At 39.5% G+C, this 27,284-nt stretch overlaps 1 protein-coding gene across 6 annotated transcripts in view; it reads left to right on the forward strand.

Moving 5' to 3' along the window:
* pcdh7b (protocadherin 7b) overlaps window positions 1-26,563 on the forward strand; it is a 134,738-nt gene extending 108,175 nt beyond the window's left edge. For 2 of the 6 annotated variants that reach the window (XM_032582632.1, XM_032582633.1), the window contains exons 3-4: window positions 21,425-21,443; window positions 22,616-22,729. In XM_032582632.1, the coding sequence (XP_032438523.1) occupies window positions 21,425-21,441 (17 nt within the window). In that variant the 3' untranslated portion in view covers window positions 21,442-21,443; window positions 22,616-22,729. Of the gene's footprint in view, window positions 1-21,424; window positions 21,444-22,615 lie in introns of all 6 variants that reach the window. The other 4 variants (XM_032582629.1, XM_032582630.1, XM_032582631.1 and 1 more) reach the window with 3 other exon arrangements.
* The last annotated feature ends 721 nt before the right edge of the window (window positions 26,564-27,284 follow it).

Consider the following 27,284-nt stretch of genomic DNA (forward strand, 5'->3'; position numbering starts at 1 on the left):
CGTGGTATTCTGGTTTCCTCTGGACACATCTGAAGACTAATCTCATACTTTAAGGCCTAATACAATTAGGCTGTATTGAGCTAATGTGTTGTTCCATACATAGGTTCCTATCCAGTAAGTGATGGAGGCTGCTGCTTGCTGCAGGCCTGAGAGAGAGACATATGAGATTGGGTGAAAAGGTTATAGTTGTGGGTGAGCGTATAGCCAAATAAAACCTTCAGTGTTGCAATTTAAAAAACCCAGGACTCTGGGAGATAATTCACTAATTCATCATGGACTGGTAGCACTTTTCATTTCTTAATTTGCTTTGGAAATATGGGAATGATGTCATAGATTTAGGAGACTGTGTAAAATGTCTTAAGAAGCACACAGATTGCATGTTTCAGCAGCCATATGTGATATAGTGCTTTCTTTGAAATTATATAAGCTGCAAGCTTGTAAGTTTTGGGTTCAATTTTTTTCAAAATCCCCTGCAAGTTTTATGAAAGTTCCATAATGTAGCATGTCAATTTCAGTTGTGAGTTCATGGGAAGTTAATAGTAAGATTAAAACAGTAACCTGTAAATTCATGGACGTAGATATTGTTCCAGGAAATAACATAATGTATAAATATATGTAAGTATTCATTTTCAATAAGTACCATAAAAAGGAAACTGAAAGTTAGTTCTAGGATGGTTCCACAATCTAACCTGAAAGTTGTACGTTTGTTCTGGAAACTGATAAGCAAAGCAAAGTAAATCTGTGGATCTTGTGGGATATTTTTAGTGTTTACACTCTGAAAAATAAGATTTAAGTTTTTGAAAATTAAAAGAAAGGTGTCTCAATTTTGACTACCAATTTATGAGCAATTTCGTCTGATTAGAAATTTAAAAGTAAACCCCATAAGTGTTTTACATTTTCGTTTGCGCTCTGACCAGGTGATTTTTGTCGATTGACAGCGCTAAGCACGACTCTTCCATCATTTTGTGCTTGCAGTCAGTGAGAGGCAGCACACTGTTCCCTGACGAGATGGAGAACATTCATAAAAGTCCTGCAACGTCTTGCCAACCTTGACAGAAAACAGTGTGTGTGTGTGTTTTTCCCCACCTCAAAAAGGAAAAAAAATCCCTCACTGCAGGGAGGGAGAGAGGAGTCAGGGGGAGCTGTGAAGTTCAAATGTAGCTTAAGAGCACCTGCCACATTCACGGCGCAAAGACGTCAATAAATCTGGCTGCTAATGTACTGCAGAATATTTTTTTCCTTCTGTCTCTTCCTGTGCTTCTAATATTAATGAATGCTGCCATGGTCAAAGATAGAAACATGCTCTTTCCACAGAGTTAACACGAACAGTGTCTGGGAAAAGTACTTAAAGCCATTAAACTTTTCCACATTTTACCACATTAACAGCCACTGCATTGTGCTTTGTCGAGATATGATGTCCGATACAAGCACTGCTTTGTATTGCTAAAAGCATAATGATGAATTGTTTTCTACAGTTAAAAACAATAAAAATCTTTATTCAGCCCTTAATACTATTACACCTCTAACAATAATCCAGTGTGAAGTGTAGCTGCTCTTTGAAGACCTCATGGGTCTGTTAGAGAACATTCATGAACAAGCAGCATCATGAACCCCAAGGAACAGAGCCGATAGGTCAGGTCAAAACACATAATACTAGAGGTTCCCCTTCGAGTTGGACAACAACCTTGAAATGAAATGGATCATTTAGACCCAATCACATTCATGTGCTACAGTAGCTGAAACACTAAAGTCCAACTGAGAAGCTGTGGCAAGACATGAAAATTGATTTTCCACAGACGGCTCTCCATGCAGTCTGACTTAGTTTGAGCTATTTTGCAAAGAATATTAGGCCCCAAAAAATGAAGCTCTTATACACCAGAAAAGAGCAGATGTAGTTGCCGCAAAAAAAGATAATAATACAAAACATAAAATAACAAGGTATTGACTCAGATGGACTTAATGTAAGTTGACACCATACTTTTCAGACTTTCAGTTTTTAAAAATGTTTAAAACCACAAGTCCTTTTCTTTCCATTGTTCACGTCCAATACAATAAAGTGGAGATTGTGGCTATAATGCAAGGAAATGTGTAAATCTTCAAGGATTAGAAATGCTTTTGCATCTTATTGTAACTGGATGTTAAATGGAAGCTGAGTGCAATTGGCCAGAAAGCTATTATTGCACACCCAACTTCTGTATGAGCATTATGACTGGCAGGTAGGAATTAGCAACTTAATTCATTCAGAATGGTTATTATTGCAAAGGCTGGACAGTGAATAACCAGACGGCAGGAAAAAAAGTAATTCACAGTTTGGTGATTAAGAGAAATAGAACATATATTGAATAAACAATGTGAAAAACCAAGGATGAAAATATGCGTTCCCACTCTACCTACCTGGAATTAATGAGTGGAAAGGGGGCTTGCAGTGCATGAAGCACCGAGGCTATTTTTAGAGGCCTGCCTTTGCCTGAAAGTCAGCAGTTGTGGGAATGAAAAGAAACTCTCTATTCTGTATTCTTCTCCTAAAGGAAATTGTGATAATGAGGCTTCACCAGCGACCACGTGCACATTAAGATTTGATGCATCTGCACACACTTATGTCACACCCTAGTTTTCCTAAAATACTCCACAGAAGAAATGTACTATCAGGAAGAGAATTCTTAAAAAAACAGATGTAAGATGATAGTGCTGAGTCTTCTCTGCTTCCTTGCTTTTCTTGTGTTCCCACCAGTCCATCTCTTCATTAGGAGTAAAGTCAAATCATTCCAGGACGTGCGTGTGGGCGTGTGCGTGTCGATACACTTGGCCTATATCCTGTTGTGACAGTCACATGGCTTCTGTCAGACAGCAGCCATTTGTTACTGTCTTTTTAATCATACTAATGCAGCCCCTCGCTCTCTTTCCTATCACCAAAGCAGACCAATGCACACATATAGGCATATGTGTTCATACATGCTTCTCAGGCACATGGATGCTGAAGAAAAATGAGCGAGAACAGAGTGCCCAAAAATACCCCAGAGGCATATGAATCTGTCAGTGGGGAGTTCTGTAACTGGGTATCTTTGTACGCCTATGGCCCCGCTGTGCACACATACATGTATATGTGCCCATATGTTCCTGTATACCGACCCATGCAGTCACACATGCAAGCGGAAGAAGGCCAAGGAATCTAAGACGAATCAAATTAAGTGTTAAATTTTGTCACTGCTTCTTGTCTTTTCTCCCCCCTTTTTTTTTCCTGCAAGTGCTTAACGTTATTAGTATTCTGCTCAGAGGTCTGCTTTCTTCTTCTGCTCTCCCATAGCCTCCCTCTACCCCTCCTGGGAGTTGAGCCCAGTGCATGTTAAGTGATATGGCTGTGGAGTTTTACCAGCAGGGTTGTGGGTCCCACGTAATGCGGCGTGCAAGAGGGATGCTCTTAGTAAATCCACCCAGCCGTGAAAAATGATCAATCTCATGAATTTGCCAATTGGGAGTCGTATAGCATAGACATAAGGGAGATAATAAGAGGGAGGGCCAGTGGGATGGTGGAAGGCGTCTGCAGAGACGACAACCTTATTGGAAGTAAAATAACAAAGAGCCATTGTAAGGTCTGAATAGAAAAAAAAAGACAAAAAGTGTAGGTGAGCTCAGGCAGACCAAGCTGGCTAAGGAGAGAATATGAACCTCAGCTGCTCAGAAGACTGGTTGGTTGGGGGTGAGAAATGGTCCACATTTTCCATTCCCTCGCTCTCTCTCCCTCTCTCTTTTTTTTCCCCTTTTACCCTTTTACGCTTTGCATCCTCGATCTGAAAGCCAGCAGGCCAACTTGGTTGCAGTCAAGCAAAGATACACGTTTGGTGTTTCTTTTAGTCAAGCGTGAGCAGGTCTCACCTAGGTAGTGACAAGGAAGTGGATTGGGTAGGAGACTGGAAAAAGTGCCTGTCCTAAATTCGAGGACTGATCTAGCCCATGGGTGATCCCAACACTACCAGGCAGTGTGGTATGTAAATGTCATGGGACTCGACAGAGCGAGAGGCTGTCTCTCTCTGTTCATTTGACAGGACATGACAGGTCGGGGAGGTGCATTTCTCGGTTGTGTTGGTGTCAACAGGAGCACATCGAGTTTGACATACCTGAGGAGGGGGTTGCTCTGAGATGTTACTCTGGGATAGTCACGAGAAACACTGAGTAGAAATATTACTCACAAATAAATCTTGAAGAAATTTGTACCACTTTCTGTGCGGATTTTGTGATGAATATCAAGTCTAAAGGAAATTCTATCTTCTATGAAGTCATATAATATGAGCAAGCAGAGCTTTAGTCATTTGAACAGATTTTGTACACATTTGGCTTATAATTCATTCTTACCCTTAGGTTTATTGCCAACATGGCCGTTTTACAGCCCGTGGATCTCTTCCAGCCCTTTAGATGTCCCCCACTGCCCCATATTATAATGTGAAAATAATTTCTATGGGCAAACTTGAATATTCAGGCAGATGCGAGTTACAGTAAGTAACATCAGTTCATAAAATAAGACAACTTGATACAAAATGAGGCAAACAGAAGATAATGGTTAGCCACTGGCTAGCTGCTAACAATGCTAAAGTTGGCATTTGTTTTAGAGCTTCCTGTGGGCTCTAAAGAGCTGTTTCCAAGTTTTTAATGAGTCTAGGCTATCCATTGTCATCTCTTGCCCAAAGTCTATCAAACTGTTACTCATGACTTTCTTTCTACTCTGAATAGATTAGATTCTTTATACACTATATGATATTTATAAAAAGGGGGAATTTCAATGCTGTTTTGAGATTAGATATTAATACCAATCCAATCCCTCAAATTTGCATAAATATCCACTGGGCTGAAACATTCCACACTAATTAGATTCATTGAAACGTGTTTTGGGATTTGTAAACCTTTTTATTCATTTTGAAAACATTTTTAAATTTATTATTATTATTATTATTATTATTAATAGAATTGATCTGAAGATTTAGTAAAAAGCTTGTTTGGTTCATTGTTTTAAGTTTGTGAGCTAATAATTCACTGTACAGTGTATTAGGGATGTAACAGTGCACTGTACAGTGAGACAGACATTTTGTAACGGTGTTTGAAATGACTGATTTTCCATTCACTTTAAAATGCACTATAATCTTTTGGCGTGATACAGTACATGCAGTGCATTGTACGTTTATTTACTACAGTTGACAAAACAGGCCAAATTGTTTGATACCTAATGCAATAGTTAGGTAAAGATTATGAGTTTGAGAATTGCTATAAATGCTCTTACTCATTAATTCTTCAGAAATGCTAAGCAGCTCATATCATCTGCCTTACCCTGAATATTTCACTTTTGATGAAATTGAGAAAAATAACCTTAAATCAATAAAATCCTGTACAAATGTTAGCCGAGTCTTGGGTTTTACATGTCATATCCTATCTTATGTTTTTTTTCTGTTTTTTTATTAACCATCCTTTCTTGTCTTTAAGGCTTAATTCCCAAGAGATTACCCTATTTATTGTGAACTAAAGTAAAAGCAAATGCAACAAAAAAACTAGAGAAATAATGCTGGTGCCTACTTGGAAATGCTGCCTAATAATCTGTAACCCTTGACTGACCCTGTTATTTATGATTAATAAGCAACAAGCTGCTGGTGAGGAAGTTTCTGTATATCAAACCAGACAAACAAACCAACAGGCCCTCTCATGCCTCCACGTTGTTTGAGTTATTCAGCAATGTGTGTGACCTTAAACAGAGGGACTTTTGGAGAATATTGCAGCATAAGTAGAAGACTGAATAAAAGCTTTAAAATGTAGCCAGCAGCACAACAATGCACACTAGCTATGACAGTAATATGTCGATGTTATTTTCTCTCTATATTTTTTGTTTCTAGAGTGGTCTTTTGAGGAAGGCATCATCCTTTATAGTCATATTTCATGTTTCCCAGAAGACTCAGTGAGGGGGCGGTGGTGGGGGGGTTGATGTTATTGAGGAGTTCTGAGCCTTATTAAATTCGCTAACGTATTACCAGTCCTCGTCCTCTCTCGTACACACTTCACGCTGATTACGTTGCTCCCTGCTCTTAATTTGGCTGCACACTTTGCTGTAGCTCAACAACCTCCCTCCAATCCTGGCCTCAAGAGGAAACAAAAGAAGTACATACATATTACTTTTAGTTAAAGACACTTATCAGGTAGATGCACAGCATGCTTTTTGATGGCTTCTGACTCACTCAGTCTCAGCTATTGTATGTTCTCTGGCATATTCTCTTCTGTTCTGTCCTATTCTTGGTTCTTTCTTTCATCAGAGGTCAGAGACAATGCTAATCTTCCAGCGGGCGAGACGGGAAAAAATCTGTCAGCGTCTTTAGCTGGCAGTAATCAAAAAGAATTTTTTTTTTTTTTTTTGCTTTCTATTCTATCTCTGTGGATAGAAAGTAATAATTCTAAAGCACTAGTAGTTTGATATCACTTTACAAGGCCCTTTACCGTCTTTCCGTAAAGCTTTTCTCAGTGATAACAATTTTAATGGGGCTCAAAATGCGGACCTTCTTCTGGTCTCTGCACATGACAGGAGAGCACAGGAGGGATGTACTACGAGAGCGATAATGAGGCCAAAGTGAGAATGGATCTTCAGTGGCCAGGCACGCAGATGAAACTTTCAGAGCTCTCTGTTTGCCACATAATGCATGTGTCTGTACAGCAGGAATATTTATATCCAGTATTTTTTCTTTCCTCCATCACAGCCTAAACAGCTGCAAAGGAAGTGTATTTACATATGACCTTGCACGCAGTAATCGGTGGAAAGAGGTAAGTTTTATTTAGCCGGAATGATGTGCTCTGGCTGGGATGTGACAGCGGAATGTGAATGTTGGAAAAGGTAAAAAAGAAAAAGCATTTGAGTCAGCAAAGGTTGAGAAAGGAATGGGGATTATCAGTTATGTGTTTTGGCTGCTGACTGTACAGTATATTATGTCAGAGGGTGGTTCAGCATGTAGGGGTTGTTGATTTTATTTTATGTTTTTTGAATGCACATACATGTTGCTCAACGTACATGAGACATAATCAGAATAATTCAACCTCGCTGCAGACCAATTCATGGTCTTGGCGTGCAGTGCATTGCAAACGAGCTTATACCCCTTGAAATTCTCAATATGAATTTCAAGGGAAGTGGAAGGAAAATGATTTTCAAAGAATTTTAGTAAAAACGGGTGGTGAGGTTTTGTCCTCCTCAGGCAATATTTTGTGGAAATGGTCTCTACATGCACAAAGTCTCCCAGCTTTGTGCATGTAGAAGGAAGACATTTTGCCTGTTCATTAGGGATGCATGATATTAGGAAAGCATACCCTATTTTTTTGTTTAAATATTTTAATATTATCAATCCATTCATTATTACTTCATTTGTTTTCTGTTTTTGTCTTGACTTCACCACTCTCTGTGCGCTTTAACATCTCTGCTACAAAAATCTATACACACTGTTGGTAATTAGTACAGTAAGAAGAGCATAAAGGATGCTGGACAACAGGATAATCCTTACCCTAATTTGTAAATGACGCGATGACCTCTTTTTTTTTCAAACCCTATTTCGGACAAATAATGATCAATAAACAAGAACTAGTTCAAGTTCGAGCTTTGAAGTTAGTTCAAAATGTTTAGGTGGTGACTTATGAACATGGATCGGTTCATTTTAAACTGGGTCAACTAAGTTAAGAACTGGTTCTTGCTAGGGATGAACTGGTACAGCTCTATGAAATGTCCTATATCTGTTAAGCGCTTGCCTTAGGAACTTCATCGTTCTTACGTGAGAGTCTCTCTCTCTCTCTCTGTGTGTGTGTGTTAGACAGAGCTGTCGAGACTGCTTGATGCTATGAAAATTTGATGCAGAAAATATCCTGTCGGTGCTGAATTTTTAATGGCAACCACGCAGATTCAGGAATTATCATCAGAATGCTCCCTCCGGGTTCTCGACTGCACATCGTGTGTGGAATCCAATTGATTCTGCAGCTCCGGGTCAGACACGTCTCCATCTGCTTTGGGTGCTTAAATAATTTGTGGAGAATTTTATCTCTTTAACCATTGTTTTGACCACCGACAGCACGCGAGAGTCAAATCGGAATCTGCAAACTCTCCTCAGATTGTGTCTGGTGTATATTATTTTTCTACCTCCTTTTTATGGAGTCTTGTTGTCAGAAGATGAGTCTGGCCTTTGGGGCTTGATTGCCCTGATCTGCAGTCCAACGAGCACTTTTCCCACTGGTGATTGATATTTGGAGACATTGGTGGGACAAAAACAGTTTGAGATCTGATGCTCGTGAAAGACCCATCAGCTCAGTTGTCGATCAATGTGAATAAACATTTCCCACAACCCAGAAGCATTAGAATCAAGGGCAAAGGGGAAAAAAAATTAAAGAGGAAAAAAGAGAAAAAAAAATCAATTGGATGAGAGTTTTAGTAAAACGGGGATGGGGTTGTAATGGTGGTGGTGGAGCTGAGGGGAAGAAGGAGCAGAGGTGGGGAAAAATAGGCCTGTCAAGCTGGGTGAGTAATGAAGCGTGTTTTCTGCTCTTCAAAGGATGGGGTGGAAGATGCAGTGATGCTGTGTTACATGCAATGTGCCATCCGATGTCATGTGAACTTGAGCTGCACATAAAAAAAAAGAAAAATGTGCCTGGGAATATATACCGAGGTGAACGTGCAGCTTTTGAGCTCCCCGCGTATCGATTTGACAGTCTCATGTGTCTCTTTAGGGTTGAATCAGTGTTGGGACAAAATATCCGCAGAAGTTCTCAGACTCACATGTCAATGTCAGGTTAGCTCTTCTTAAAAAGAAAAACAAACCAATCCATGGCTAGATAAAACAGATTTAATCTGGTCAGGAGTTGCTTCCGTCTCCTCATTTGTGTAATAGTTAGAAGTGATGCTTTAAACTCTGTAAACTTTTACTTGATACCCTTTTAAAAACAGTCTGTAAAGAGCCAATTTCGAATTCATAAGTTATGCTATGTGGTGAAGTATAGCTAAAAGCTCATGTTGATTATCAATAAATTATATAAAACAGATCATGAGGATTGAATATAGTGTTTACCATTATTAGCCATGGTTCTTCCTGGTAATGCGTATGAGGATGCACAGTAGTGACGTATCAACGACATACTAGTCGGATGGACGCGACCAGGCTGTACAGACACAGGTCACATTTGAAAAGATCAGATACATCCTGGTTTTAGGGCCACATTTCCAAGTGGCCTGAGTGACATATGTAAAAATTTGATCTGTGTTGTTCAGACTGTCAAGCGCATAAGGGCAAAAGACTAAAACAAAAAAAATATCTGATTTGGGTCACTAAAGGCATCAGTGTGAACATATTTTATTGTCCCACATTGGGGAAATTTCTGTAGATTACGATATTCAAACGAAGAAAGTAGACTTGCACAAAGGATATAAAATATATAAAAACAGAATAAGGAGTAAAAATACTCTACAGTAAGGACAACATTTGAACATAAATACCATGTAGTTATAATATAGTGTACTCCAGTCCAAATGAATGTGGAACTGAATTGGTTAATTTAAAGTTTTATTAAGTTTTATTGTCACTAATTGTTTATACACAATTAGTGACAATAAAACTTGTGCAACACCAGGTTTTGTGCAGATAACAGCAGAAATGTTATTCAGAATGAGTAAAGTTGCATAGATATCAGCACAGATGTAAAACCTTACTGAGTTCGTTGGGACCAGTGGCGGTTATAGAGTCTTACAGATGCTGGGAGGAAGGATCTACAATAACACTCATCAGTGCACCTAGGAAGCAGCAATCTGTCACAGAAAATCACAAAAATGTGCAACAAAGTTTGTGGTGGTTATGTGTCAAAATGTAAAAAATTTGAATGGGTTTGAATACTCTTCCGTAGAGCTGAACAACTCTTTTTGAAATGAAAAAGCTTTCACCCTATCCAAGGGGTATATGCTTTGCCTGATTTTACCCATATAAAGTGACAATCTGTTGGATGTACCAGAAAGGCTTAACTCCAATAATGACCTTTTCCATTGTATCTCCTGTAGCTTCTTTTCTCTACATGTTGTAAAAGAAGCTCAGTGTCCATGTACCCTCATTACTGCCCACCTCCCCAAACTTCAACCACTCACAATATAAATCTATTTCCCCCTGGCCCCCTCTCTCTGTCTCGCTCCCCCTCACCGCTCTCCTTTTTTTGATAGGGGATCCATTTGGTTTAAATTGACTCATTTTGTCAGTGGGAATCGGAGCAGAGAGACTGAGGAGGGAGAAACGGGCAAGGCTTGAGCTAATACTTTGATCCCTCCGACAGGCAGCGTGAAAAGTGCATTTCATAAGGGATGTTCATCTGTGATGAGCCCGCCAGAGTGACAAATTGGGCCCCTGGTGCTTTAAATAATACACTGTGTATGGCTACAGCTGTGGTGCTGTATTTTCTTTTTTTTTTCCTACTGCTAAACTTGCCTGTTAAATAAAGGCGTGCATTTCAGCTTGAAAGACTTCATCGTGACTTCAATCCAGAGCAGGTTTCACTTCAAATCATCTCCCTTTTCTTATTCATCCTGTGTGAGACATGTAAATGTTAATAGAGGGCTTTGCTTTCAACTGTCCACTTGTATTCGGATTTGGACGTGGCACTAAGAATAGTGGAGAGGCTTTGGAGTTATGACCGAGGCAAGCCTTGCTGTCTCCCTGTGGCATTTGTTGCTCTCAGGAATCGTGCTATGATGAAAGTTTAAGACTTGGTCTACACTGTTGCTGTGGAGAAAAACTTTGCTACAGAAGCAAAGCATAAGTTGATATTTTACCTTCTTTGTTCTGAATAATTTGACGTCATATGAAAAAAGTCAGGGAATGTATTTGGAGCATGTACGTGCACCATGCACCATCTTGATTGGACCCAAGTAGCACAAAAATTTAAAGCCACAAGGTTATACAGTGAGTATAGGGCTGCAGACGTTTAGTGATTTGAATGGACTGTCTGCCTGTCATACACAATAACGGTAAAAATAAACATTCATGACTTTCTGTACAGTTATGGAAAAAAAATAGTCAAAGTTCATGAGTTGGTCTTACAGAACCACCTTTAGTGGCAATAATTCAAAGTATATATCCTGTATACATATTGTTATAGAGGCAGTTCCAAAAGGGGTTCAATTGATTGTGATTATTGGGCTTTGGTTTATGAACATTTCCACAGAACCTTAATCTAGTTGAAGTCAGTATCTACATTGGTCTCAATATTGTGTCAAATGTGTTTAACTTCGACATATGCCTTGCTGTAGATTGACTTCAAATTGTTTGATCTCAAAATTGCTTGAAAAAATCCCTTCACAGATTCACGACCCTTCTTGTTCCTATGGTATCAAATGTCTGCCTGTTACATTCCCCTCATAAAAGCAACTGCAAAGAAAGAAGATGGGAAGTAAAGAAAAGTAAAGAAGTTAATCAAACTTCCAGCCCCGTTATATGCCACTGAACCATCAAAGAAGGTAGTTACAAATTTGATCAGCAGTTTGGAGCCTGCTCCTAAATCTCACGACACCTGACTTGAACAGATGAATTTTCAAAACGTAAAAGAGCTGGCAAGGACTTTTCTAGAAACACATGGAAAGGGTAATGATTAGGATCACGCAAGAAAAGCACTAAAAATCACATTACATGTACCAACTTGTCTTATTCCTCCCTCTATGTCTATATCTTTCAAATGCTCATGTGCAGATGGTCCACCCTTATCCCAAACTCATACACACCTGCTCCTTAATTTTAAGGTGTTACATAGTAGTGGAATTGTATGCAACAGTCCGGTGGCAAGATCAACCACAGCCGAGCTTGAATTAGTCACAGATTGAGTAAAAAGGATGACAGCTAAATGCCTCTCCGCAGCAGCAAATCCTGTATGTCACTCCAAAAGGCACCAAACAGTGAGCTATGTGTGAGAGAGTTTATAATCCGGGACACCTTGGTGCTATCAGGCTATATCTCACTAAGCTTCAGTCCACGCAAGAGTGGCTGGAGAGTGTTTAAGCCACTTGACTTTTTGTCATGTTCTGTGTAAACATGATATAACTGTTTTTTACCATTAAAGATATGAAAAAAACTATGCCTGGACATTGCTTACGGCTTGGACTAAAATGCAAATTGGTCCATTTGAGACTTTCCCCACCAGGGGACGACGATAGTCTGACTTTCATTGAAGCACCCTTGCTTTCATTCTTGAACACTCAGACGCTGCGGGAGGTTTCACACAGCTGAGGCTCCCCGGCCAGACTCAAGGATACATTAAAGAAGGCCTGGAGAACCTGCTTGATGACTGGCACGTCCTTTTAGCACTTTCATCGTGGCTGTACTCAGCACAGCCATTTATAAAGCAGTTTGCTTTAACCTTCCCAGTAGGTGTTCAAACTATCCTGGAGGAATTCACCAAAATCCCTCACATAACATGTTTGCTTTCCCAAAATAATACACTACAACACTTCAACTAGTTGACTTCTTCATAAATTCAGGATATTAGAAGTGTCGTGTCACACAGAATTGCAATACTTTCAGTATTAAGAACATTTTAAACCAACCATTAGGTGTACTATATTTTCATAGGGATAAAATTGTAGAAGCTAAAATAAGGTACCTCCTTTTAAAAGAAATGACTTGTTCAGTTATTTCCCCCTGCAGTCCTCAGAACACAATAGCCCATCATGTTTTAAGGAACCTGCTGAGACACAGCAAAACTAATCCCTCAGGGAAACACAAGCTCCTGATAATTTGCATTCTCTGCTTTAGAGTGAAGCTTACTTTGTTTATGAGTCTACCTCTTGAAAAAAAACAAAAAAAGCAAACTGAAAGTCAGTTGCTTCAGGTCAATATAATTACCCCCAACACATTTGCACCACTAGCTTTCAATTAAGGTCATGACTCACCATGCCCGACTCACTCTGGCCTAGAATGTGTTTCAACACTAAGGATGAAAACAATGTTGATTTCATGCTGAACTCCTACCTAACTAGATAAAATATATAGTGCTTATTGCAATACAAACAACATTTATTATTACATTTATTCTGATTGAGATTTGCTGCAGCGTTTGGGATTTTCGTTGACCAAGTTTTGGAGAGCTTTAGCTGAATTGACATTTGACTCCAGAGCACTTAGAAATGTATGGTTGTCTCATTGACTCCAATATACCCGGGTCATGTGGCTGTAACACAAGCCCAGAATGCAAGCCCAATTACACTGCAACCCTTCTTGGATTGGCAGTCAGCAATATTGCTTATCTTCGATCATTGCTTCTGTCTTTCTGCCCTGACATTGGGTGGGCATACCACTCACCATCAGTTATAGCCATGGCTGGCTCGCTCTGGCCCTAAATGCGCTTCCAAAATGCGGCTAAAAAAAGCATATTTACTATTACCTTGATAAATATGTAGCATTTATTACGTAACAAATTGAGCAATTTATGTCATCCAAGGGTTTTTTTTGCTCTAGGTCGACAATACACAAAATCTAATGTGTCCTTCGTTCTCCAGTTTCGGCCAAGTGGGGTAATGCTGTACTTATGCTGGTTTGAATGTACGAGTATAATGTTCTGTGCAGCTTCTATGTGTTTTAGCCACATAACATGAAATAACAACCAGACACGTTATGGGTGTTTTTACATTTTATGTAATAACCCCATTTTCAGATATACACCTATCACCTCTCCCGCTCTCCACGCAGATACCTATAGTATACTGGTAATTTAGATATTTTCTCCTACTTATATGTTAATGAAAAGCACAAACCACCGACTTTTCTTTTTTTTTTTTTTCTGGGAGGATTTAATTGAAATTTTATTTTGACAAATAACCATTTAATGGTGTAAAACAGGCCATTGTGTGCGTGTGCCTGGGAGTGTGCGATAAGAGTAACAGTGGAGGAGAAGCAATGACACTTCTTTTCTAAAGAATGGCTGGCGAAATAAGAGAGAGATGCTGTGTATGTGTCACAGAGAGGGGAGAAAGATTTTAGAGAAATAGTAAATAACAACAATAATAATAATAATATTAAAAATAATAAACATTTTTGAAAAACTGAGTTAACCCCCTCAGAGTAGCACAGTAAGCCCTACCATTTTCCACACACACTGCTCCATCGTATATTCCATGTCTGCCTTATCTGTTAACACTCTGGGTTTGCCTTCTTGTCTGCGGTTGAGAATAGCAAGCTCAGACACAACAAACGGAAGCTTCTTCACACAGTCTGCGTCCTTAATGTAAGGTTTGCTGCAGTGCAAAAACATGCAGTTGGTGTGGCGGCATGCATGTGTGTGCGTGTGGAGGTAAAACTGAGTTGAGACCTCCATATTGTTTTATCGGTTACTAGCAGCAGCATTGCATGCGTGCACCACGGCAGAGCTGTTAATTCTAATCCTCATGGCGCTTCCAGAGTAAAAGGCTCAGCTCTACTGTAGGAAACACACATAAGCATGTGAGTGAGGGGGTGACACAGTGCCATGTTTAGGAGATGTTTTTTTTTTTTTCTCTCGAGTTAAATGCATTACATATGCAATGATGTAAGCAGCACTTGATTAAGAAAAGAATGCCAAAATACTCTTAGAGCTTAAAAAGAATATGCATTTGTTGTATGGTTTTGTTGTTTGCACCACAGAACGCAGGACGTGAATAAGGTTTTTTTATTTTTGTTTTGCTTAGTTTCAGTTGGCTTGTGAATGTGTGGCAGGAAGCCAGCACCATCCCTTCACTCTGTTCAGGAGGGCTGGATGAGTCACTCTGCTCTCAAAATCATCCCGCTATTCCTTCCTTTTGTATATGACAGTGGGTCACAAGAGCTCTACGGAGGCATTCTCTTGTGTCTGTCCTCATATATCTATATATAACCACAAATGCATGACGAAGATAATGAAAATATTCCTGGCAAAGAAGACAACGTCCTACTAAGTATTCCAACCACTTGATTTACTTCACTAATAAATGTAGCACAAATGTAACAACTAAAGATAATAAATTGTTTTTTTGCAATAGAAACTGCCTTAAAAATACCTAATGGGTAGATGGAGTCCATCTGAGAGTAATTCAATCTCAGTAAATCTAGCTGTTCTGTAAAGGCCTTAGAGTTTTGCTTGAAAACATTAGTGAACAAACAGCATGAAGACCAAGGAAATCATCAAACATGAAGGTATAAAATTGTAGAGAAGTTCAAAGCTGGATTATATCATAATACAATATCCTAAACTTTCTAGTAGGTTCTCTGGTCAGACATATTTGGCCTACTTACAACACAAATTGTGTGGCAGAAAGCTGACAACCTCAACAAACTGGGTCCGCTACGAAAACTGATGGCGGCAGCGTCCTTTTGTGAGGAGATTGTCCTTTGGCATCGAGACAGAATGTGGCTAGAGTTGACTAACAGATGGATAGGTTTACCATCCAGCAGGGCAACCCTAAACACAGACGTACAGCTTTGTAGAAATAGTTAAGAACAAAGCATATTTGTATTTAAATGTCCCAGACCTAAATTTAGCTAAGAATATTTGGCAAGACCTAAAATACAGTAGATGTTCACAAACGCTTCAGTTTTAGATGTGCAAAGCTGGTAATAACATACTAGCTGGTTGCATCGTGTAACTGGAGCAGTTTTACAAACCAAAGAAAGCTTTTTGATTTGTAAGAAGAAGAAAAAAATAAAATCACGGATTTTCTTATGATGTACTGCTTTGTGTTGGTATATCCTGTAAAATGCTCTTGATGCTGTAACATGACAATGAGAGAAAGTTCAAAGAGTAAGAATGCTTTTGCAACACACTGTATATGAGAGCCATTGTCCGCACATGTATGTGGTCTTCTCCTGCTTCGGCGGCTCGTTGCTCAAAATGGAGCAAGGGGCCGTAGAGACCCCCCAGAGTCTGAGGACATGTGCGGAGGGTACGGAGAGTGCAAGCTCAATTTGATAATTGGCTGAGAGATTGTCACCAGAATGAAATTATGCTAGTTAATTCCTCCTCAATTAATTACCTCAGGACCAGGCCGCAGTACATTCATTATGCCAGGAAGAGTATTGACCCCGCTGAAGGGGAAAAGCAGCCATATCATACCCATAATGCCTGTTTGAAGTGTCATTGCAATGCTTGTTAGCGTATGGCCTGCAGGCAAAGGAAAAAAAAAAAATAGAGGCTAAAATGGAAGTGACGTCATAACCCCAGTCTGTCTGAATATAGCCCTGAAAACCGTGCAGCCTTGCGCGTATATCGTTTTGTTCCACGCACGACATTGTGGAAAGTGAGACAAAAGGAGGTGACAGGTCATTACAAAACTCGATCAGGGCTCTGTATCTTTCTCCTCTCTTCCTCTCGTCTCCGTTTTTCCACCGCACCCGTCTTGCGGCTCTCAAGGCGTGGTGGTGGGGGTTCCAGATTATTCCCTTAGTTGCCCTTGCCAGGTAGTAAATACTTCAAGAAGCTCAGGAGGCAGGGAATAGATCAACTGCTGCCACACTCAACAGCATCCTGCCAGCTGGCCCATAAGACGCATTGCTGAAGTAAAAAAAGAAAAACAAGAGGGTGTGGGGGGTGATTGCGGCATGGGAAGATGTTTGTTGAAGAATAGCAAATGTGGGTCAAGTAGGTTCATCAGCAGAGTATGATTTGCATGAAAGATAAATGCAGTTTGGAGATACAGAAAATTTGCTGTTTCATGTCTATAACATCTAAATGCCCTTGTACTTCCAACATTTGAACTGGGAGTAACAGAAGTTAAAATGTTGCTTTTGTTCAAAACTGCTGCTGATAAGTTTTCCAACTGCTGATGTTAATGCTATCAATAAATGCTTTTCCTAGCTGGGCGATCTGTTTTCAAAGGCCATTGCTCCTCAGCGCTCTCCTTTTTGTTCCATATCCCCACCCACCAAGCCACACTATCACCGCTGCATCTCTTCCATCCTTTCCTAATTGTCTGGCAAGCATCTCAGCTAGAGAAAGACAAATATCGCTTTTTCCTGTGGATATTGTTCTGTCTGAACCCGCCGTGACCGCGTTAATAATTTAGCACCTATTCTGTTTCTTGCTGCTCTTTTCTCCCAGGAACACTTCCTCCCTCGCCTTTATTTTCTCTTCTTAGCATGTTTTTTCTCTTCCCTATCCTCTTCTTCCCTTTAAATTTCACCAAAACCACCTGCAGTAATATTTAGAAATGCAGAGCATTAGCCTGTTTGTTGGTTCTCTGATGCGCTGGACCTTTTAGCTCTGAGGCATTGCCACAGGGGTCCTTCGAAAGTGAGGAGGAAGACATTCTTTCACACTCAAATTAATTGGCTAGTTTTAACTAATTGTTATTTCTGCAAAGCTGTTATGATTAGGAGTTGGCTTACCTGCACGAAAAATATCTCGGCACCATAAGTTTGGGTAAAAGTGAATAAAAATGTACTGTGACAAAAGAAAAGGGCCACAGGCAAGCATTGACAATGTTAAGTGCTTCCTCCTGGCTCTGATTGGTTGTTTTTGACCAGGAGTGGTGCATTTTTTTTTTATAGTAGCTCATGGTTGTGACACCATACTGTCACAACATGGTGACAGCTTTAATAAGTATTAGGTTCTGTGAAGTTACTGTCAGAAATAATTCTCTAAACTCCAATAAAAAAGATGTCATTTTTTGTCAGTTTATCAAATAGTGATAAACTAAATTTAGCTAGCAGTTAGCCTTTACAGGTGTCAAAGGCCAACTGTTAACAGTTCAGTTAAAACAACTCAAACTGAAATGGATGAATCCATTAGATACAATTATGTATTACTGAACATTAAATGTCCATAAAGAGACTGCTTTATGGTTTGTTGCCACTTTGTCAAACATTGATTTGTAGCATTTATCGTGTACGGCAGAAATTCTTCATTGAATTTGTGGTATTTTATTTGGAATTTTATTTTCCTCACAAGACTCGACTTATTTAAAAAAGTTGGAACACAAACTTTCAATCCTAATTTTTCCTGCCTCATTTAGAGTTACTGCCTGGACGGAAGCGTATCTGTTCGCAGTGTCTGGCAAATTGACTACTCTCACAAAGAATACTCTCCTGTGTCTTCTTCCAGGTCGAAAAAACTATTTCTATTTTCACCTCGATGGAGAATGTGCTCCATTATGGTTTCAAATTGAAATCATGCGGATGGGTGTAAATGGAATTTGAAGGTTAAAGTGTTTTCTTTAGCCTTCTTAATATAGCTAATATGATAGAAGCTTATTAGATTGAGTTGGAGGAGAGGTGAGCGGCGCCTCGTATCTGGCTGCACACAGGAACTCTCTGTTTGAGAGATAATTTGAAGCTTTAAACAAGCTAAATCAAGGTCTCCAGACCTATGATGTGAGTGTGCACGTCTCCAAGCACATGCTGTCAAGCCTTTTCTAAAAAACACAGAGCATTCTCTTTTATTAGTTATCATAATTGCCACCCTCACAACATTTTCTTCTCCTGTGTTTCTTGTGTTTGTTCGTGTCCCCATTTCTTCTCTCGTCTCCTCTACTTTTCGCTGTTCTCTTTGGCAATGTGTTTGGCCTATGACGGCCCAGAGGCAGCCATGCTGTCTTCTTCACTCAGTCTGCTGTTTCTGCCCTGACCCTGCTCTACTCAGAACACACACACTCCGTCCTCTATCTCTTGTCTCTTTTATCCTCTCCCTTGTTTTTCACATCATTCCTGTCTTCAACCCTTCTTTTTTTTGCTCTGACCCCTATCTGCTGTCCAGTCAAGAGCAATGTCTATCAAAGAAACTCGATGCAGACAAATACATAAAGACGCAAGCTGGCAAGTCATCTCTCTGTTCTCTCTTTGCTCTCGTTTTTCGCTCTTTTTTTCTTTTAAATTCCCAATCGCTCCATCTTTCTGTAATGAACATTCCCTTGGTTTTTGTGTGGAACTGCTGGCAGGAAAATGAGAGCAGTCATGGATCAAAAATCAGCGTTTTAGAAACTAGACTGCCAGTGACGGAGCTCAAACGCAGACTGATGAACTTTGCTGACATGTGGCAGTGAAAAAACATACGTAGCTTACTTCTGTGACACAAAAGGACACAATCAACTGTTAACTGCTTGTTCGAACAATTACAAGAACTTTCTTGATGTGCCATATAATTTTTAAGTGAGGGGATAGTACAACAGAATCTTTTCATACAGTAAAGTCTTAGTGCACAGTGTTTGTTTTGTGTTTTTATTTAACAGTCATCATTTCTCTTTCTCTATGCTAATGTAAGTGACTTTAAAGTAGTTGTTCTTTCAGCAATGACAATAATATTCCTGTGGCTCCAACACGATCACTTTTTGTTTTTGAAACCCCAGTCTTCCTAAAAGCAAGACTGGGGCACTGGGAATTTAACATGGGACAGAGTGGCTTCCTGATTGTTTTGCTTGTCATTATTGCTAGGCTTTTTAAGCATGGCAGAGTGACCCGCTTATATTGTACTGAGTCGCGGTTGGTATTGTGGGCTTGTAAAGACCTTTATGAACACCCAACAAAAGCCAGATACTGGGCTGTGAGTGCTCTGGTGGCTTTTCTTTCAAGACATTTTCCACTGTCCTGATTTCAGAATTGGGTGCTCCAAGGGCCCGAGGATACGTATGGAAACTAACTTACTCATATCCTCCTTTAAAGAAATCTGGTAGCTTCATTTTGTTGATCGCAACAGTGATAAGAATCTAGAGAGGAATAATTCGGGATTTTTGAATTGAGGTCCTTCTAAAAGACCACTAGGAATTTAATAATAATCTGCAGTAGATAAATCTCTTGGCTTCTTGAGATTATCTGGTCCTAACGGATAGCGAACAGAAAATTAAACAGGTTTAATTTTCATATTTAGAATAAATAAATTCATTAATGTACTTTGCAGCCATTGAGGTCTTTTTCTCTTGCACACGTCAAACAAGCTTTTCCCTGACAGTTTTTCACCTGAAAACAAACATGGAGAAAGAAAATATATAACATTTACTCATATCAGATATTTTGATCAGGATAAATGGCGATAAGTATTTAAAAATGATTTTTAGTTGTTTCCATCATATTGTGAGCCCAGTATTTGAAACGCGGTTTTGATTTTAAATATAAAAAATAGAATGAAACAAACCTGCTCATCCTTTAGTATTTTTTCTGCATATTCAGTATTTTAGAATAAAAATCTAATAATCACATTTTCATAACTGTCACCATTCAAGGAACCTCCTGAACCAACTAAACTGTATTTACAACATATAAGGAGAGTTATCTGATGCATGTACTGTATATCATCACTTATAACCTTCAAAGCTAGCGGCTGGGAAGTTTGATTACATCAACATTACTTCAGCCCTTAAATCAAAGACTGTGTTCACTCTAAGCACAGTCTTTGATTGTGCTTAGAATGAGCACAGTGAGAGCAGAGTCTGAGTGTTCATAATATTAAACCAATTTCAGATGGACTAAACAATATTATACATAAAGAGACGAAGTAAAAAGAAAAAAAAAATTATTTGGAATAGATGCCCAATTCATTTACCCGGTGGGGAATGTCCTTGATTTTAGCAGTACTGCTGAGTCAGTAGAGCATGGCTTGGAAATCACTTTTCTATCAGAGTGCACAACACGCAGAGCGCCAGTTACCTTAGCTCTCCATATAACTGTGGAAGCAAGCGGAGATGGGGTGCTAAAGGTTGCTTGCCTAAGCGTGCTCCCTTCTTTGTCTGAATATGATTAGAGGTGTGCAGCAAAATCATAGGAGCGTTTCAGGAGCAGGGCACAGATGCCCCCCAAGAGAGATGCTGTGCATTGTGGGTAGCCTGATGGCTCAATCTTTGGAGTAAAAACGAAAAAAGAAAAAAAAAACAAGAGAGGCAGTCCGTACCTGCTATCCGCTTGTCTTGTCGAAGGCCTGGCTTGTCAAGCTGAAGCAGAGAGAAAAAGGAGGGAGAGACATGCTGTGATCCAAAGCCACACTTGTCATTCTCATCACATCAGCTGCCATGTTAATTGTGATTGCAGTCACATCTTTTTTTTTTTTGTTTGTTTCATTTTCCTCCCTTTTCATGTATTTGTATATTTGAGGTTTTGGGTTAGCTAATCAGCCAAAAATTAAGAGTCACAGTAATTAGTGGTCGTTGTATTCCAGTAGAAGGCAAAGATTCCTATTAGCGCAAAGAAGGAATGGCACTCTTAACGCAACATTCACAGTCTGTTTATAAAATATGAATTCAGTTCTAAATCTGTAGGACCCTAGCTGAATTTCTTTTTGTTTTTCCTTTTTCCTGTCTCCTCCTACTGTCCTTGTCTCGGCTGCATTGTGTCCTCAAGTCATGTGTCTGTTCTGCAAAACCTTTTTTTCTTTTTTGTGGTGTGATCGACATATTTTTCCTGCACACTTAATACTGCAGAAATAAAGAATTTAAAAGTGATTTCTGTTCTACTTTTTGTTTCTTTTGCAGGAGATAAAGAGCATTAAAAGTAAGCTATGGTCCAAACTCTGTTGTTTTTTTGTTTTTGTTTTGTTTCGTTTTCTGAGCAAAGGCATGCCTGGCTTGATTTGCAATCACCCTCGCTTTTGCTTGATTTTGGTTTCCCATAGTTTGCTTCATGAAACAGCATCTAACACAGCACTACCTGTAACAATGACTCCTCCGGCTCTGTCTCATTTGAAACCATTAAGGCTTTGGCAAAGACCCCCTTGTTTATTCCTTCCTTTTTTCTTTTTTTTTTAAACGTACGATCTTATGTTCGGTCAACTTATCAGTTTGAAATATCTACTACATGTTCTACTGTCTGACAGTGAGACTAGCGTGTTGTCCCAGCAGTGGCATTGTAAGCGCATAATTTGCTTCCCCCAATAATGCAGAAGATGTTGCTAATCTGAGACTAGCGCTCAGATAGGTAATTGGTTAAGGCCACTTAATAGTGGATTTAAGAGGATATTTGAGCGCTTGAGCCCCGCAAAGCTATTAAGCTACTTAGATGAGCGTGTGATTGTCGTCTGTCAATCAGCTAAAATACAAGCAAAAAAAAAAAAAGGAGGGTGTCGGTGGTGTTTCCATTTTGCACAGACAGAGCAACCCCGGCACATCTTAAATCTTACATGAGGAACACAAACTGACCTCTTCCCCCTCTTTTCACCACTGCGGCTCCAACCCCTTCCCTTCTCAGCACAAAATGTGTTTTGAAGCATGACATTATTTCAACTCTGATTCACGCCACTTTTTTCTGTTGTTTATTTTTAGTTTGAGGCTGTCGTCGTAGCCAGTAGTGTCTTCTTTTCGTTGTGGGTCTTTTTGTTGTTCTTGCTGTCATGAGGTATGCGTTCTGCATGAAAATAAATGCAGCTTTGTTAGTGAGAGCTGTGTTGTACTCACTGGTACACAAAGAGCTCCGAACATGGGTCCCTAACCATTGTGGCCTGTTTTTTTTTTTATTGCTTTTTTATCTTCTTCATTAACATTTAGATGTGGTAATGACCTCATTAGGGGACGAAAACATACAGACTAATGTATTTTTAATAGCTATGTCTTGAAACATGCCACAACAGTAGCGCTAGCTGTAAGCTTATGAGAAATTTTCTCACTTTGTTGAAATAAATTACGGTTATTGACACTGTTTTTTTTCCCACTCTCTTTTGCTTCCTCCAGACTCCCGGCCCTTGCCTGACGTAGCCATGACTGGCAAGTGCACCCGGGAGTGCAACGAGTACGGCCACTCGGACTCCTGCTGGATGCCTGTGCGCACGTCGCCCGAGCGACGGCCGTCCAAGTCAACCACCAACCCCCAACAACAACCAAAGCTTTCCACTTTCATGACCGGTAATGGCAGCAGCGGGAGCAGTAGCAGCAGCGGCAGCGTGGAGCAGCCAGGTAGCCAAGAGACCCTCGCCATGGCCGCCATGGCCAATGGAGACCCCACCACCACGCACATGATGGGAGACCGCAACCGCAACGTGCTCAACAAGAAGATGGCCTCCTCCTCTTCTTCTTACGAGGCCTTTGGCTCGCCTTCCTACGGCTCGCCAGGAGGTGGCGAGGAGACGCTGGGCCACCCTACCGAGGAGATTCCCCTCGCACCAACCGGAGAGTACAAGCCCACGTCGTGTGGTACACTGACGCGACGGGAGGTGTACCTGTAAGCTTGGAGTTTTACCATAAAACCGGTGGCATTCAAAACCCATTGCGAACGATACTCACTTACCCATAATTGTTGCAGTTACAGAAGTTTTTCTTCCAGCCACCCAAACGCCAACTAAAACTTCCCCAGAGACGTTACAGCTACTCTTTAACGAAACATCTAAGTGGACATGTAAACACAACAGTTTTACAAAGTGCTATTTCTGGCCATGACCTGGCAGAGAAGAGGAGGAGGAACTAATGGCAAGTTTTGCTGTTTGGAGACAGTCTGCTGCCTGATAGTCAATCTGTAAAGTTAAACAACTCATTTTAGATATACAGCACACGCATGACTACTCCAGTGTTCCCTACAGAAGTAACTGTTGTTTTTAAAGATAACACTGTAAAAATACGCCCATTTCTTTCATTGCCCTTGTCTGTTCTTTTCTGGAATCAGAACTGTTCTCGCAGACTGTTTTGACTTTGGAATCTGCCTTGATTTGGCCTTTTTTTACAGTCCAGAATAGTCTGGCCAAGATGCCATTTTGTCTAAACAAAGCGACTGGACTCTTTCACCATCAGCCATCTTTTGAGTTTGTACTGAACTTCCATGCCAAGACATGGCTGAATTTGAATATTAGAAGGGACTGAAAAGACTAAGCTTTAAAAACTGACCTCTTCAGGATATGGAAACCTGGTTTAGAGCCAATAGACTTTCCTGGCTTGGACTGCAATTCCACTTAAGAGACAAATGATGAACTTTTGATGACCAACTGCGTGAGAACCTTGCGCAAGTGTCACTCATTGTAAATAAGCATCGAAAGCTAGCAACAGAGCTTGTGGCTCTGGTGCCCGACCTTTGCCCTGCTACCTTTAGTAAGTCTCTGTTATTTTGTCTTTTGATTGGCAAGACTGAGACAAAAGCCCACCTTGAGAAATGCAAGATACTTTACGTCTACAATCACATTCCCTGGAGAAGCATGGCTTATTATCTGATCACCTTAGTAAGAAGAGCATACGAATTGGTGTTTAACTGTGTTTCCTGGTGGCAACTTGGGTTAAGCACAGTGTTCTGGCAAGACATTAAAATTCTTCAGGTGGAGTTAAAATCTGTCGATATTGGGAGACTGAAAAGCATACCCATGGCTGAGTTGTTATCAGAAAAGTTGCAATGAAAGACATGTCTTACTTTCATTTGTGTGCGTGAATGTAAGCGTGTGTATGTGTGTGTGTTAGGACTGAGCAATAAATACCATGACATAAGTGTGACCAATACCTTATTTTTCACTCTTCTCTCAAAAGCCTTCAAGATGACATTGATGCCCATATACTGGAATCCTTTAAGCACTTATAGCTGTTGCTTTTTTTTTTTTAACCATGAATGTAAGAATCAGCTCAGTTAGGGAACAATCAAACAAAAAAAGCAACAGTTTAGGATACATGTGGACAAATGTTTCTGTCGAAGTCAAACCAAAGCTTCGCGAATAGGATGAAGCATTACCCATAGATGAAAAGCTTTCTCCGAGAACTTTGCTTTAAGTATGCATTACTTGTTTTGTGAAGGAATGAGCGATATGAATGTCATGTCTCAACTAAACCACCCATATAATCATTACACCAACTCTTTCTACACACAAATGTTATTGTTTAGATTTTGTGCCTCCTTGTGTACATTGTTTTTTTATTTTCTTTTTTGTTTTTGCAGCTGCAGAGGCACAAATCTTACTGTAATTAAAAAGAGATGCAATTAAACTTTTTTTTTTTTTTTTGTATTTTAGCAAAAAACCCCTTTTCGCTCAACCGGAGGTGCTTTTTCAGTTTTTCTAAACACCCACTCCGGCAATCTATAGTCTGTAAGTACTACTCGTTGTTTGAAAGAAAGTGCTCCTAATACTTATCAACTGTATACATGAATATTTACTTTTTACTGCACGTTTAATGGCAACTTACTTCACTTACAGAGAAGGACAGATGATGAGAAAAAATAAATAAAAACTGTAAAAGAAAATGTACAAAAACAAACAAAAAGTTTCTCTTGTAAACGGAAGCCCATCTTGTTGCTTGCATTTTACCCATGTAATGCGACTTTGTAGACTAATCCAGACTGAACTGTTGATTTTGTTTTTTTCCACCCATTACCAAATTTTATCATTGCCTCATGTCACATATACTTTAAATGATTTGTTTTCTTTTGTATTGGCTGTATACCATTAGGATAGACAATTCCTCATGTATTTTTATTGTTTTAGTCACTTCCAATGTCACACAGTTGCAGATAAAATTGTGGAAATGATGATGACGATGTACTGTGTTTCACTTTTTCTTTTCCTCTTTATTTGGTGCCACTTTGTATATTTAGAGTGCTTCTGAAAAAAGGGGACAAAAAACAAAACAAAACAAACAAAAAAAACTGAGTGAATGCAAATATGCAATTGTGCCTTTTTATACCAATTGGTATGATTAAATGTTGGTCTGAAATGGTGCAGAAATGATCACTGACTAGTAGATGGGGTTGGCATTTAAGCACTGAAAGTCATCTGCATATTAGATGAAATCCCATGATGTCAAAGATTTTTTTTTTCTTTTTTTTGTTGCTTCTGAAAGGATGACTAGTCAAATGTCAGTGAGCCTGTAAGGTCTAATAATTGAAATGATTTCTCCTCACTGGGGGTCAGTTATCTTGTTGAAATACCAATTTCCTAGTGCATCCTTTGTGCATTACTGAATGAATACAGGTACAGGTGAAAAGTTGCTTGTTGGTGGAAATGATCTATTGGGAATCTTTTTTTCTTTTTTGGTTGTGTTCCGCTCATGTACATGTGTGACAACAGAGGTCAAGTAACCTTTTTTGTGCATGAAACAAAAGCTCTGAAAGATAGAGATAGCGGGGAAGTAAAAAAAAAAGGAAAGAAAAAAATGCTTGAAGACATTTGACTGCTCGAAAATCAAGGGAAGATAAAAATGCAAATGTGACAGTTTACTAGGAAGGATAAAAAGAGGGGTGGGGGGGAATTGCCCTGCCAGAATGCACACCTCAGGATGTGTTGTGAGGAAAAAGTAGAGGCACAGAGTTACAGAGTTTGCATATCTAGAGATTATGGTAAGGAAACCCTGTTCTACAAATGAGTATGCTGCAGGGTTCCCTATGATGTTGCAAAGTGATGCCTTTCTTTTTTTATTTCAACATCAGATAAAGTGGGAACAGAGACTCTTACAGGGTGTAAACGAAAAGACATGAAAGAAAGATTGCCTTACAAGGACAACGACATAGAACACAATCTACTCTACATCTTTTCTGAGAAATGATAGGCTCAAAGGGTTGTTTCTTTTTTCTTTCTGAAACACCAAGGTGACGGACACCAAACCCCAGATGAGAGCAGGTGAGGTGTTGGGATTCTTTAACATGTGACAGAAAGTGTGAAACTTGCCTTCCTGAGGTGTGCGCTCGGTGGGTGCTCTTGTCTTTACTGAGAAAAAAAACAAAAACATTCACATGTGTGTAATGAGATTTGTAATATTACCCATTACTATTTGTCCTGCAACATGGATGTTGATATAGAGAAATTTGAGGAACAAATTTATCATCGTTTAATATGAGTCACTATGCACGCAGCTTAGCTGAACATGGCAAAGTGTATTGAACGCAAGTCCACTTCTATTTATGAGATATTTTACATAATTTAATTTGCTTTTGTACAGGTTTGTGTAAATAAATTGCTTGTCATTTTTGTCTCTGCAGAAATTAAAATATAATATGTTAAAACTGTTGTGTGCAATTCTTTCGCTACTTTGGTGTATTGTGTTTTTTTAATGCAACTTCTCAGCATTTTTGTAATCATTTAATTCCATTGTTAATTAATATCTGACCACCCAAGTTACATTACTGAGTATTTCTGATTAATTTTGAATGAGTTTCACTAGCCACATCCAGGCATGATTACTGTTGTACCTGTGTAATCAAAAACATACATTAAACAGAATGTCTAACATAAAATAGGCTAAAAAATATGAAAAAGAAACTTATCAAGGCCCTATAAAAATTAAGACAACATTCACCGACATCTATCAGCCTTTGAAAGGGTCTACTAAGACACTTCTAAGAAAGCACAGTGATATTCACAATCCACAAATACATAAAACATGGAGCAGTGTTGTACCTTTTCAGGAATGGTCAGCCTTTCAAAATTACTCCAACAGTACT

Source organism: Xiphophorus hellerii, chromosome 14 (genome assembly GCF_003331165.1).
Source record: "Xiphophorus hellerii strain 12219 chromosome 14, Xiphophorus_hellerii-4.1, whole genome shotgun sequence".
Lineage (NCBI taxonomy): Eukaryota > Metazoa > Chordata > Actinopteri > Cyprinodontiformes > Poeciliidae > Xiphophorus > Xiphophorus hellerii.